We start from the raw sequence: 12,122 nt of genomic DNA on the forward strand, positions 1-12,122 counted from the left end.
TGGAGGTGGACGTGATTGAGTTGCCTTAGGTTTCTCTCATAAATTGTGACCAAGACCCTGCTTGTATGTTCCTTTCCCTCTATGATCTCATGTTCTTTACATCGGGGTTTGCATATTTCATAGCCAATGTAGTATTTCCCACCTCCCACCCCCAGTTCTATGGTACACATTGAAGAAGTGTCAAGGTGAATTTTGCTGCTTGTGGCCAAAAAGCAAAATTGGTTTGCACCCTATTGATCCAGGAATCCTGGAAACAAGCCATGGCGCCTTTCATCTTCCTTTTGAGTAATAGAGTGGATGAGATCCATCATCTGTCAAAAAACCATACTCCAGATTAAAGTGTATATATCAGCTTCAATTAGTATTATGCCAGGATATAAGCTGATTTCATGGCCAGCGCAGTGCCCTGATCCAGATAGCGGATGATTTGATAATCAGGCTTCCGTCTACATTGCATTATCGGGAATTATATAGCAGTGCTCTTTATACAAAGTTGAAATCCTAGGATGTTTGGGTTGAAGAACAAGAACCACGTCTTGCAATTGAGTTGAATTTTAAGTATCAATTTTGGGTTTTGTTTCTATGATTTTCTTTTCTTTTTAGAAGTGTATTGAATCTGTTTATTCCTAAATGTATGTATGTGCGTGCGTGCATGTATATATATATATTTATGTGTGTGTGTGTGTGTGTGTGTATGTCTGAATTTAATCTAATTACCATTTTACCAACCCTGGAATTTGGACACACTGGTGGAAACTGCACTCTCTCTATCTCTTTATCAGGCCCATCCCAAAGAATTGTTCTGCCTAAGGCTGGATTTACACTGCCATATAAAATCAAGATTATCTGCTTTGAACTGGATTATATGGCTGTTTAAACTCATATAATCTGGTTGAAAGCAGATAATGTATATTATCTGCTTTGGTGATCTGAATTATATGACCCTATATCCCAGGATCTGATCCCAGATTGTCTGCTTTGAACTGGATTGTATGAGTCTACACTGTCATATAATCTGGGATAACCAGATCATCTGGGATCAGATCCTAAAGTGGTGTAGATCCAGCCTAAGACAAAGCAGTAGCCTTCCACCATTTTGTATATAGAAAGCCAAAAAAGCATTGACAATACGTGGAAGTTAGGAAATTCTGTGTGATGCTAAGGAATTATGTGGGTTGTAGTTTTACAAGGTCTTTAGACTTCTCTTCCATAGGAAGCTGGTTCCATAGTATTTATTTATTTATTTATTTATTTGCAGTATTTATATTCCACCCTTCTCACCCCGAAGGGGACTCAGAGCGGATCACAGAACACATATACGGCAAACATTCAATGCCGATTAGACAAAGTCAGGGCAGATAGACAGACAAATAGCGGCATGTATATAGGCTTTCCATCTTTTGGCGTCCTTTTTCGGCGTCTGTGCTTAATTCCAGCCACAGGGGTGCTGTCTCTCCATCTTCCCTGCTGAAGAGTGTTTATAAACTTTTTCTCCTTTTTTATCGCAATGTCTTATTTTAATACCTCCCCACTTTTACGTGGTACCTATTTATCTACTTACATAACTGTTTTCGATCTGCTAAGTGGGCAGAAGCTGGGCTGAATAGCTGGTGCTCACCCCGACCCAGGCTTTGAACTGACAACCTTTCAGTTGGCAAGACTTACTGCAGCTGACAGCTTGGCGATTAGCCTGCTAAGCTAAAGCAAAGGCTGGGTGACCATCTATTGGGTGGGCTTTAATTGAGTTTTTCCTTCATGGAGGAATAAAGCATTGAGCCATAAAAATTAAAAGTGGTGTCAAACTGCATCTGTTCTACAGTGTAGATCAGTGATTCCCAAAGTGGGCGCTACTGCCCCCTGGTGGGCGCTGCCGTGATCAAGGGGGCGGTGATGGCCACAGGTGCATTTACCATATGCATTAATACATATATCTTTCTGTTTAATTACTATTTTAAAAATTTAAAAATTAATTTCCCGGGGGTGCTGAGTAATATTTTTTCTGGAAAGGGGGTGGTAGGCCAAATAAGTTTGCGAACCGCTGGTGTAGATGCACCCTTTGTCCCCAGATCTGGTTCTTCTAAGCCAGAACCTACAGCCAAGCGCCAAAAATCAGCCAACCAAATGGCTACCATTTCTTTTTTTTAATTCATTTCACTGTTTCTTTGTTCCCATGGGGTAGTGCCATTCCGTGCAATCTGAATAGACAGAACAGTACAAAACCACAAAAGAAACAGATGAAACAGGATTAGGGCCCTACTCTAGTAGCCACCCTATATCTACCCTCAGACTGACCAGGAGGACCTCTGTCTTGTCTGGATTAAGCTTCATCTTGTTAGCCCTCCTCTAGTCCATCACAGCGGCCAGGCACTGACCCAGGATCCAGGAGGCTTCCTTGGAGTTAGGTGGAAAAGAGTAATAGAGTGTCGTCTACATAGAGATGGCACTGAACTCCAAAACTCCAGTTGACCTCACCCAGCGGTTTCATGTAGATGTTGAAAAGCATGGGAGATAGAATGGAACCTTGCGGGACCCCACAGGTCAAAGGCCAGGGGTCCGACTAGGTGTCTCCCAACTAGGTGCGACCCTCCAGGAATTTTTTGAACTCCCACCATGAAATAAAGAGACCAGACACAAGGAAATGGATCTAAAGGGCCATTTTCTGACCTATTTATTGAAAGAACTCTTAATAACCTGCAAAGGGAACATCTGTAAACACATAAAATGAAACTCATGGGTGAATGGTCAACTAGTGAGCCTTGTCCCTGGGCCAGATGTCACTCCCTCTAAACACCTCCAAGGACATGCGGGCACCAAGGATCCCGATGGCCAACCAAAATTCTTTGGCTGCACCTGTCGACCGATCATAGTTGGACGGTCATCCTGACGGTGCTCTTTACCAAACCGCAGGGTTTTTTAAGAACCCTCAATCCAGCCCCAAGGATAGTTCCCATTTTATGAAACTTATAGGGACTTTTGTAGGAATCCACCCTTCGCGGTGCCTACAATGACTATTTAACCTTTATCATACCTTGGAATAATAATAATAATAATAATAATAATAATAATAATAATAATAATAATAATAACTTTATTTTTATACCCCGCCCCATCTCCCCGAAGGGACTCAGGGCGGCTTACATGGGGCCTTGCCCGATACAACAATCAAATATCAATAACAAAACAAAAGCACAATTAACCCAATATCAACATCAGTAAAAACAATCATTAAAATCAACATGAAGCATACAGTGTTAAAAACTGGAGACTAGTTCATAGATCCCAGGCAAAGTGCAGAAAGTGCCGAAATGGGGAAAGGTAATTTCACAGTTGAAATGGACAATAAAATGCAGTATCTTATTAACGACTCAAGGAAACCTACCATATATACTCGAAGATAAGCCGAGTTTTTCAGCTGATATAATGGGGTCAAGGTCAAGGCCGGCAACGGAGCCTGCAGGTTGTTGCTTGCAATACGTGATCTATTTCTCTCTTCTCCCTTATCAGTGTGTTTTCTTTTGCAAAGTCTCCCTCGCTCTTAATCAAGGGAATGTTTTGAAAAGAGAAAGATGCCCTTGCAAGTCAGGAAGAAGAAAAAAATATATTTATTAATCTTATGAAAGCATTTTCCCTTGAAATATTTGTTAAAAGATATATAGGCATTAACCCCTTGCAAGCTTTTGCAATCTCTATGTACCTTTATATTTGTATCTATCTATATACATTAATTTTATATATGAATTTTCCCCTCATATGTTTGCAGGTCTTTGCAAATCCTTTATACATATAAATCCATGTACCTGTGTATCTGTAGCCATACATATACATTATTTTTATATATGAATTTACCCTCATATGTTTGCAAGTCTCTGCAAATTCTATATAGATATAATTATCTATATAAAGAGAGATGTCTGGATAGATATGAATATATTCTTACCTACCTATATATAGGGCTTGCAAATATTACAGGGGGGAAATGAACACACAAATATATATAGACATGTCTAGATAGATATGTATATATATATATGTGTGTGTGTGTGTGTGTGTAAAGGTAAAGGTTTCCCCTGACGTTAAGTCCAGTCGTGACTCATTTCTCCATTTCTAAGCCAAAGAGCTGGTGTTGTCCATAGACACCTCCAAGGTCATGTGGCTGGCATGACTGCATGGAGCGCCGTTACCTTCCCACCGGAGCAGTACCTATTGATCTACTCACATTTGCATGTTTTTGAACTGCTAGGTTGGTAGGAGCTGGGGCTATAGGGAAAATGCGTGCACACACACACACACACATAGAGAGAGAGGGGATTTGCAAATGTTTCAGGGGGAAATGCATATGTGAAATTAGTATCTATAATTATAGATCTATATCTAGCTCGGCATTGTTTATGTAGGCATTGAATGTTTGCCTGTTATTATGTTGGAAACCGGCCTGAGTCCCCATGGGGAGATAGGGTGGGATCCAAATGAAGATTTATTATTATTATTATAAGATTATTGTTGATACCATATTGTTTTTCTTGCCCCTACTTTTCCACTTATATCGTTTATTGTTGTGTTTTTTTGAAGTACGGTAAATATTTAAAAACATTAACCTACATTAACCTCAATTAATGAAATTTTATTGGTATCTATTTTTATTTTGAAATTTACCTGTAGCTGCTGCATTTCCCACCCTCGGCTTATACTCAAGTCAATAAGTTATCCCAGTTTTTTTAGGTAAAATTAGGTGCCTCGGCTTATATTCGGGTTGGCTTATACTCGAGTATATACGGTATTTACATGGTACCATCCCAAAGCCAATTCCCGCACCCATTGGAAACATGAGGTCCTTCATGGGGTCATTCAAACTGCCCCCCCCCCTCGGTACCCTAAGCTTTGCTTAACTGCGGGTGGGGTGTATGGCAATGGAGATGGGGCCCAAGATTACAACAAAATGTGTTGTGTATGTGCCAAGTTTTCTGAACCGCTGTAAAAGATGAAACCTCTTTCTCTCTTCCAGGTACAGAACCTATTTATGCTACAGATCCAGTCCTCTGTTCATTCCTGTTAATGTTGCATAAGCTTGTACACTTATTATTAAACCACTGATGGACTTCTTTATCCAATAAATCCTCAGCCAAACGAAAAAGGAATCTATTTAAAAACCAAGCGGAAAAAGAGAAAAGAACCCTCAACGAGAACTATAATCTTGAAGCCGGACAGAATGAGAGAGCGAGAGAGAGAGAGAAAGAAAGACTGGAGAAGAAGCATGACACATTCTATGGGGAGGGGTAAAGCATATTTTTGGGGACATTAAGCAAAGGTCAGCCACCTGAAACAATGCATCTAGTTTCCAGATTCTATGGTATTAATGCCCTATTCCACACAAGGTAGCTATTATTTTTCTCCTTTACTTTTCCCACAGTTTCTTCCTTTTCTGACACCTTTCCACCAACGATTAATTTTGCACGAACTGTTGAACAGTTGCTTTTATGATGATATGTAAAGATGTCAGGGCGGGGAGACAAAGCTCTTCCACAGAAGAGCACTATTTTTAGTAGATTATTGTGGTTAGGCTTTTTATTTTTATGATGATGATGATTATTATTTCCTCTCCCCTTCCCGCTCTTCTCTCTTCTTCTTCTTCTTTTTTTAAAATTAAATTATTTCTTTTGAAAACATTGGTTTTAAACAAAGGCACATCGTATCATGATGAATATTCACTGTCGATAATATTTATTTTTAAATAAAAAACAGAAAAGATTGGAAACAAGGTAAGACATTTGTTTATAAAAACTGTATTGTATATTGCTGAATAACAGTTGAATTAAAAAAAAGAGATTTTGAAATAACGCTTCCTACCGATATGTTAAATTCTATATTGTCTCACTGGATGTGCCCAATGTGTACGTAAGTGCTTTTAAGCTGCCTGTCAACTCATGGTGATCCCATGCATTTCACAGGGTTTTCTTAAGCAAGGAATATTCAGAGATGCTTTGCCATTGTCTTCCTCTGAAATAGAGCAAAGAATGTGTTGTCAAAGGCTTTCATGGCCGGAATCACAGGATTGTTGTGTGTTTTCCGGGCTGTATGGCCATGTTCCCGAAGCATTCTCTCCTGACATTTCACCCACATCTATGGCAAGCATTCTCAGAGGATGTGAGGTCTGTTGGAAACTAGGCAAGTGAGGTTTATATATTTGTGGAAAATCAAGAAACATGAAAGGCACTGCAGACTAATTCAACCAGAGACGTCAGTCATAGCAGAGCACCTGATTTTTTTTTTCTGTGTCAGGAGCGACGTGAGAAACTGCAAGTTGCTTCTGCTGTGAGATAATTGGCCGCCTGCAAGGACATTGCCCAGGGGACACCTGAATGTTTTTGATATTTTACCATCCTGTGGAAGGCTTTTCTTATGTCCCCATATGGGGAGCTGGAGCTGACAGAGGGAGCTCATCCGTACTCTCCCCGGGTTGTATTCAAACCAGCAGCCTTCAGGTCAGCAACCCAACCTTCAGGTTAGCAATCCTGCCGACACAAGGGTTTAACCCATTGCACCACCGGAGGCTCCAAGAAGATCTGATGAACCAACCTGGACACAACATATTATTAGAAAACACAGAAATGCTGCACCACTCGGACAAACACCAGAGAAACCATTGAAATCCACAAGCATACGGATAATTTTAACAAAAAGGGTGAAACCATGAAAAATATGGCTACCAGTATTTTTAAGTCTAAAATCAGGACAATAAATAAAGAGTAACACTCAAAAAACAGGAGAATTCCAGACAGAAAAAATCAGAGCCAGCTAACATATTCCAACAAAGATTCCCCCAGGCAGGAAGCAGCCAGAGGCTTTGAAGTTACAAGGTGATTCAATGCTAATCAAAATGGCCAATTGCAACATTTACACTTGCCTCAAACAGACAAGTTCATTCTCCTAACCTGGACATTCCCACAGATATATAAACCTCACTTACTTTGTTTCCAACAGACCTTCATCAACCTCTGAGGATGCCTGCCATAGATGTGGGCGAAACATCAGGAGAGAATGCTTCTGGAACATGGCATACAGCTCAGAAACTCAAAGCATCCCAGTATCTGGTAGTCCTTTGCAATCCAAGTCCTAACCAGAATGACCCTGCTTAGCATCAGAGTTTAAATGAGATCTGATGCTATCAGACTAGGATTTTTTTCCAAGAGGGTTTTGCTTTGTTTGTACAAAGTCCAGAGAGACAGATTGAAAGAGAGCCCTTTCTATGATGCCATATAATGCAGTTTCAAACTGTGTTATATGGCAGTGTAGATATGGCCATTTGGGGCCCTGATTCGGACAATTGCGTTGGATCATACACTGTATCAGCTCTAGTTTCTTGGGTATCGTTATCATGGTTTTCTACAAGCGACTAGTATATGGCTTATGTTCAAAATCACAAAAACTAGAGTTGATGGGGAAAAACTAGTGCCATTTTTTGAACCAGCAAGTCAAACAGACCCAGAAATAGGGCTAACATTAGAGCAGACATGGGCAAACCTCGGCCCTCCAGGTATTTTGGATTTCAACTCTCACAATCCCTAACAATTATGGAAGTTGAAGTCCAAATACCTGGATGGCCAAAGTTTGCCCATAATAATAACTAAACACAGCTGTCTATTCTAAACAATATCTGAAAAATGTACACCACGATAAAGGTTCAAACCATAGAACACAATATGTATATTAGAGCATCATATACATAATAATGTTAACAATAATACAACTAATAATACAAATAATAAGATTTATAGACTGCAATCATCCAGATTTAAATGCTACACAGTTGGAGTCTTGTTGATATTGTTGATATATGTCTGATATATGTTTTATATTGAAAACTGCTCTGCGTAGCATTTAAATCTGGATGATTGCAGTCTATAAATCTTATTATTTGTATTATTTGTATTATTAGTTGTATTATTGTTAACATTATTATGTATATGATGCTCTAATATACATATTGTGTTCTATGGTTTGAACCTTTATCATGGTGTACATTTTTCAGACAAAGTTTGCCCATGCCTGCATTAGAGGCACCAAAATGTGTGTTGTCCAGTGAGGACTATTGCAATGCAAAGCATGTTCTCAACCATCTGAGCTTTGAGCCTTCCCACCACTAAACCTATTATTCCTGCCCCATCACATCTCATATATATTTAATTTGGAGGCATAACAACCATTAGTCCTTACTTACACCATAAGGATCACTGGTGAAACAGACCTCTCGCTGGAGGACCTCAATGCAACAGAGCATTCATGGAGGCAGACTGGCATCAGCAACCCACAATGGATGATGGCAACTGCTCCAAAAGCCACGCATTTGTACAGTGCTAAGTTAGCATTCCCTGTAATGTCTATCAACGTGATGCCCCATAGGTAAAAGTGGCCGCTTTATTTCCCCTGTGCTACAAGCGATGGAGTTCACAACCCCAATCGAAGGCTTGCTGTGCAGCCAGTGTGCTGTGCATTAATTGCTGCTTTTCCTCTTCCCACAGGATCTAAGAAGGGCAGCCCTATTCCTACCAGGTTCTGTTCAGAAAACTGTTTGTTCTTGAAATAAATGGCAGGGTTGTCGGAGGTGATACGCAGTTCCATGTGAACATCCAATTTGGTATCTGGCCGCAGCACACCAACTCTATTGATGCAGTCATAACTAGGATCATAGCACTGGAAGGGACCCCCAAAAACCATCCAGTTTGACCCCATTCTGCCAGGCAGGAAGACCCACCCCGATGGTCGCCAGCCTCTGTTTAAAGACCTCCAAAGGAGGAGACTAGTAAGAGACCAGGAGCTAACAGAGGGAGCTCACCTTACTGTCCCCTGATTCGAACCACCGGCCTGTCAGTCAGCAGTTTAACCCATTGCACCACCCAGGACTCCAGTCATCTGATGATTTTGCAGCAATCTAGTGGAACAGCTAGATATACAAAATTCTTAATTTGATCTGTTAATGGTTCTGTTTACTAAATCCCATTCTGACATTAGAATTGAAGTCAGTTACTAAGAGTGGCTACTAGCTAGCAACTCCATTGACTATAGCATCTCCTATCACTGGACTGGTGACTGGAGAAAAATATAGGGTTTCCTATGAGACCCTTGGCACCCAGGTGCTAACTTGCTTCCCATTTAAAATGTGTTGGGCAAGGGAATAAAGATAATTTGACCATTATGAGGATTAGTTTTACCATAAGGAATCCTCCTCTTCAAGACTAAAACCTGTGCTGCTTCAAATGAATGACAGTGAGTTACAAATCAGACAGCAAAAGCTTTGGACTATGGAGATAAAAACCGGTATTTCAATGGGAAATGAATACTTTTGGCTGCTGAGAGAGTCAAGTGGAATAGGATTGTTGTTGTTGTTGTTGTTGTTGTGTGCTTTCAAGGCGTTTCAGACTTATGGTGATCCTAAGTCTAATGTTTAGGGTGGGAGGTCTTGGAGGGTTTCATCCTTAGTTTGTGGACTCCTGTTTTAGGCACTCTTTGCAGAAGAATGACTGTTATGAGAATACAGTTTCTGAGAATTTCTTTTAGGAAGCTTCGGAAACCCAGTTGCCTCTGTTTTCAGATTTTTTCCTCTGCCTAAATTACTCTGTGTCTCAAATGTCAGGGCAAGGTGAGCACCTCATGCAGGAGATGTCATGGTGTAGACAAAAGGCACCAAGTAATGAACAATTAGTACCGTATTTTTCGCTTTATAAGACGCACTTTTCCCCCCCCAAAATAGAGGGAAAAAGTCAGTGCGTCTTATAAACGCAATATGACCTCACGTGGGCGGAGCTAGAGGGGTTGTGTGGTTACCTGGGTGACCTGGGGAGCGCGATCTCGCTGCTGCCGATGACACTGTTGAAGAGCAGCAGCAGTAGCAGCAGCGCGATCCTGCTCCCCGGCCACCACTGTCACCACACGCCAACCTCTCCCCGCAGAACAGAACAGCAGGTCCGCAATGCCGCCGCGCCTCACGAACACTACAGGAGCCCGGCTGTCATACACGACCAGGCCCCTGTAGTAGCTGCCAGCAGTGATAACCCTTTAGACGCCACTGTCTGTACATCCCTTTCAGAGGCCCCTACGTCACGGCCCTCTGAAAGCAGGCTGTGCGAATGAGTCGGAGCCGCCCGCGACACAAAAGCTGGGGCGATGGGTCCAGCATGAAAGGTGCGCTGGGTGGCCCGAAAGAGAGGCCCGGAGGAGGAGAAGGACGAGGCAGGAGGGCCCAAGGAGGAGGAGGAGGAGGAGGAGGAGGAGGAGGAGGCGCCGTGCCCGCCGTCGGACCCGCCCGGAGCCTGCTCTCCCAGGCGGCGGTGGCGAGGAGGAGGAGGAGGAGGAAGAGGCAGGCGCCCTCCGCGCGGCCAAGATATGGTGCACTGCGCCGGCTGCAAGCGGCCCATCCTCGACCGCTTCCTCCTCAACGTCCTCGACCGGGCCTGGCACATCAAGTGCGTCCAGTGCTGCGAGTGCAAGTGCAACCTCGCCGAGAAGTGCTTCTCCCGCGAAGGGAAGCTCTACTGCAAGAATGACTTTCTTCCTCTGAAAACTAGGTAACTAGGTGCGTCTTATCACCAGGTGCGTCTTATAAAGCGAAAAATACGGTATATTATTTTGCTATTACTAAGAGTCTGATTGCTGTTGCTTCCATTTAGGGGGTTTTTCTGGCTCTTTTCCTGTCTTACATCATCTCTCATGATATTTGTCTGCAGCGCTGGTTTTTGGCCTTCTTGCAAAAAAGTCTGTCTGGTCTGTGTTTGATCGTCTCATCACTGGAATGAAATGAACGGATCTTTCCCTGCTGGTGCACTAGCTTGAATATCAAAACAGTGATGGGATAGGAGGTATTTTTTTATTTGTTAAAGATACCTAAGTGGATCCAGGTTCCTGCAAACTGAGTGTTTTGCATCCAGCATCAAGAATCACCAGCAAAGAGACCATTCTCTCGCTAATATCTCCGGACAAAGCACTTAATTAAGGACTCATTAGGATTGCCAGCATTGAATGAAAGACCTGTTGGAGCCCTTCTACACCGACAAAGCGATCTGATGATAGCAGCATCTACAGGACTATCACCAACAAAAGATGCAGAAAACTCCCACCGACAGAACCATGCTGTGAACTGGACCTTCTTCTTGAGCAGCCTGAGAAATGGGAAGCGGTTTCAGAGCTGCAGTCCTTCCAGCTCAACATCCGCTCTTCAAAAAGTCCACCAGCAGGATGCGAGCGCTGTAATATTATTCATCTCTTTGTGGCTTAATCCTCTGCATCTGATAGCCTGAGTTTGATGGCTGCTGGAAATGGCGCTTCTGCTTTTTGGCTAAGCTGCTCTGTTTAGCAGCAATGCAAATTGTAATAGGGCAGGAGAGCCGGACTCTAGGATCTGTCATTTGCAAAGACGCGTAGGAAATGAAAGACATCGCTGTGCACTAAGTGTAGGATCATCTTTCATTTATTTGTGGAAAGTAAAAGAGGTACATTTGGTGACCTAGATCGGCCAGTGTGGCTGGGATGGGGGGGAATCTGGAGAGACACTATATAGACCAGGCATGGGCAAACTTTGGTCCTCCCTCCGGTAGGCTGTTAGGAATTGTGGGAGTTGAAGTTCAAAACACCTGGAAGGAGGACCAAAGTTTGCCCATGCCCGGTATAGACAGTATTGAATCTAGTGGACAATTGGGAGTGGAATATCACACAAACAACCTCCTGCCATAAGGAGCAGCTAATATGGCCTGGAAAAGTTATTTGTTTAGAGTACAATTCCCAGAACCAGGGCATTTATACTGGGAGTCATAGTCCAAATATGCCACTTTCTGTAGCTGGAAGCTGCCAAAGTGATTCATCCAAAACAGAGGCGAAGTGTTTGTTGCACTATTGACATTTTCAAGAGCAATACCTTCCCAAAGAGATCTATAACACTTCCATAACTGATGAACTGCTGACATGCAAATACAGGCTTTTTAGTCCTTGTTTCTAATGAAAGAAAACCCTTTGGGTTGCTTTAGAAGACGTTACTAGGTGCAGGGATGATATCTAAAGAGCTTTGTTTAGAAAACTCATTTTGTGATATTCTCTTCCTCATGGCTGAGAATCCTGGGCCTTTTGGAATTATTACT

The 12,122-nt window shown here is 42.3% G+C and overlaps 1 protein-coding gene across 1 annotated transcript in view; it reads left to right on the forward strand.

Annotated features, from left to right (window-relative positions):
• Nucleotides 1–5,839, forward strand: part of vstm2b (V-set and transmembrane domain containing 2B) — a 91,376-nt gene extending 85,537 nt beyond the window's left edge. The window contains exon 6 of the mRNA XM_003227029.4: nucleotides 5,003–5,839. Within this exon, the coding sequence (XP_003227077.2) occupies nucleotides 5,003–5,091 (89 nt within the window). The 3' untranslated portion in view covers nucleotides 5,092–5,839. The remainder of the gene's footprint in view (nucleotides 1–5,002) is intronic.
• Nucleotides 5,840–12,122: the final 6,283 nt, after the last annotated feature.

Source organism: Anolis carolinensis, unplaced genomic scaffold (genome assembly GCF_035594765.1).
Source record: "Anolis carolinensis isolate JA03-04 unplaced genomic scaffold, rAnoCar3.1.pri scaffold_31, whole genome shotgun sequence".
NCBI lineage: Eukaryota > Metazoa > Chordata > Lepidosauria > Squamata > Dactyloidae > Anolis > Anolis carolinensis.